This window comes from Salvelinus sp. IW2-2015, linkage group LG16 (assembly GCF_002910315.2).
Source record: "Salvelinus sp. IW2-2015 linkage group LG16, ASM291031v2, whole genome shotgun sequence".
Classification (NCBI taxonomy): Eukaryota; Metazoa; Chordata; class Actinopteri; order Salmoniformes; family Salmonidae; genus Salvelinus; species Salvelinus sp. IW2-2015.
In genome coordinates, this window is record NC_036856.1 from 33,955,461 (window position 1) to 33,957,720 (window position 2,260).

A 2,260-nucleotide genomic window follows, 5' to 3' on the forward strand; every position below is an offset into this window, starting at 1 on the left:
TTAAAATACTATTCAAAATCATGTCAAATACTTTTGTGCTTGATTGAGTTGTCTGCGTAATAATGGCAATATATAGTCCAAAAATGGCAAACCTGGCACATCAAAGTATGTGAAAGATTTCAAGTAGTATTTGAACCCAGGTCTGCCTGAGAGACCCTAACGGAGCATGCTCAGATCAGACTTTGGCTTTCATTTTGATGAGAACAGAACAGCAGTGAGGGCTCCGTCCACCTTCACCTTCTCCATGTTGGACACTGGGATCAACATGTGGTCCTTCAGCTTCTCAAACACCTGGGGAGAGAGAGTTGGTAGAGAGAGAGAGGGTGGGTGAGAGAGCGGGAGTGGGTGAGAGAGAGAGGATGGGTGAGAGAGATGGGGAGAGAAAGAGAGGATGGGTGAGAGAGGGATGGGAGAGAGAGAGGATGGGAGAGAGAGAGAGAGAGGGGAGAGAGAGGGATGAGAGAAGAGAGAGAGAGATGGAGAGAGAAAGAGGGATGGGGAAAGAGAGAGGATGGAGAGAGAGAAGATGGGAGAGAGAGAGGGATGGAGAGAGAGATGGGGAGAGAGAGGGGATGGGGAGAGAGAGGGTGGGGAGAGAGGAGGGATGGGAGAGGGGGTGGGAGCGAGAGAGAGGATGGGAGAAGATGGATGAGAAGAGAGGAGGGAAGAGGGGTGGAGAGGAGAGAGAGAGGGATGGGAGAGAGAGGTGGAGAGAGAGAGAGAGAGAGGGAGAGAGGGAGAGAGAGGGAAGGGAGAGAGAGAGGATGGGGGGAGAGAGAGAGGGGGATGAGGAGAGAGAGAGAGGGATGGGGAGAGAGAGAGAGAGAAAGAAAATGATTATGAAATAATATTGATATACACCTCAGCTCAGCCTCTCCAGGACAAGTACAAATGATGGTCCCTCCTCAGACAATAGTTTGAACAACACTAGAGAAGGTAGGAGTCTTCACCTTAAGTGACTTTAGGTTACAGGCTTTGCTAATTTTACAATGATTTGGGAGCACTTACAAGGGATACAAATCTTCTCTAACATTTAGGTAGAGAAGAGTTCTCAAAAACGGAGTGAGAAATATTACGTAATCTCCAAAAACCCTCATAAAGCAATGTGTCACCCTGTGGAGCCCCTCCAGAAGAAAACCAGTGTTTTCCTAAGAGCCTTCCAAGCCAGAATACTTCTCTCTCTCTCTCAGTTCAATTCAAAGGGGATTTATTATCATGAAAAACATATCTTAACATTGCCAAAGCAAATGAAAGCAAAACACAAGAACAATCAGACATTAACAGGTAACATTACAAATGAAAGTTTCAAAATATCTCCCCCCTCTCTCTGTCGCACTAAAAGCCTGGGCTTGCACTACCATGGGGGCGACAAGCAACCCACCCAACTCTGGCTATCAGATTATCCAGCCATGATGCAAGAGGTCTTACTCTGGCCCTGCTATAATCAATACGTAGAATAGCAATACAGCCCATCAACCAAGGGAGGGGAGTCATGAGGTCAGAGGGGAAAAGCACTATAGCCAAACTCCTCCACAACAAATCTGTTCCCTTTTCTACGTCTGTCTGTCTGTCTGTCTGTCTGTCTGTCTGTCTGTCTGCCTGCCTGCCTGTCTGCCTGCCTGCCTGTCTCTTTCTCAAGTGTTTCTGTTTTTATGGCAGTGAGTCTGTGCTTTCCAGCTGCGTTCTTATAACTGTGGTTGAAATGTATTATGTCAGGCCAGGAGAACTTCACTGTGAGGGCTGGCTGTATTTCACTGAAACTTTGACTTCTTTATCTCTGCTCAGTTTGTGACAGTCACCACCCCAGACCCTAAAGTCACCTCCTTTGCCCCACAGTCGACCCCCCCCCCACCCTCTCCCATGACCTTCTGCCTTTGTTATGTAACGTTGCTAAAAATAGCTGGAGCCAGAGTTTTTGGGACAAGAATGTTTAGTGTTTATAGAGTTAGAAAGCAGAGCGGCAGAGAAGCAGGCAGAGTGAGTATGTTGATAAATCTCTCTCCTCTTCCTCTCTCTATCTGAAAAGGGGATCAGGGGACTGCCATGTTGAAGCACTCAGAGGAAAAACTTCACACAACCAAGAACCAACCTCTGTCTCTCTCTCTGTCTGTCTCTCTGTCTGAAAAGGGGATCAGGGGACTGCCATGTTGAAGCACTCAGAAGAAAAACTTCACACAACCAAGAACCAACCTCTGTCTGTCTGTCTGTCTGTCTGTCTGTCTGTCTGTCTGTCTGTCTGTCTGTCTGTCTGTCTCTCTCT

The 2,260-nt window shown here is 47.3% G+C and overlaps 1 protein-coding gene across 2 annotated transcripts in view; it reads right to left on the reverse strand.

Annotated features, from left to right (window-relative positions):
- The window catches only part of ddah1 (dimethylarginine dimethylaminohydrolase 1), a 145,851-nt gene that overhangs the window by 2,108 nt on the left and 141,483 nt on the right, over positions 1-2,260 (reverse strand). Inside the window, exon 6 of one of the 2 annotated variants that reach the window (XM_070447674.1) lies at positions 78-291. The exons of the other annotated variant lie outside the window; for it this stretch is intronic. Within the exon in view, the coding sequence (XP_070303775.1) occupies positions 190-291 (102 nt within the window). The 3' untranslated portion in view covers positions 78-189. Of the gene's footprint in view, positions 1-77; positions 292-2,260 lie in introns of those variants that run through there. 2 annotated transcript variants of the gene reach the window in all.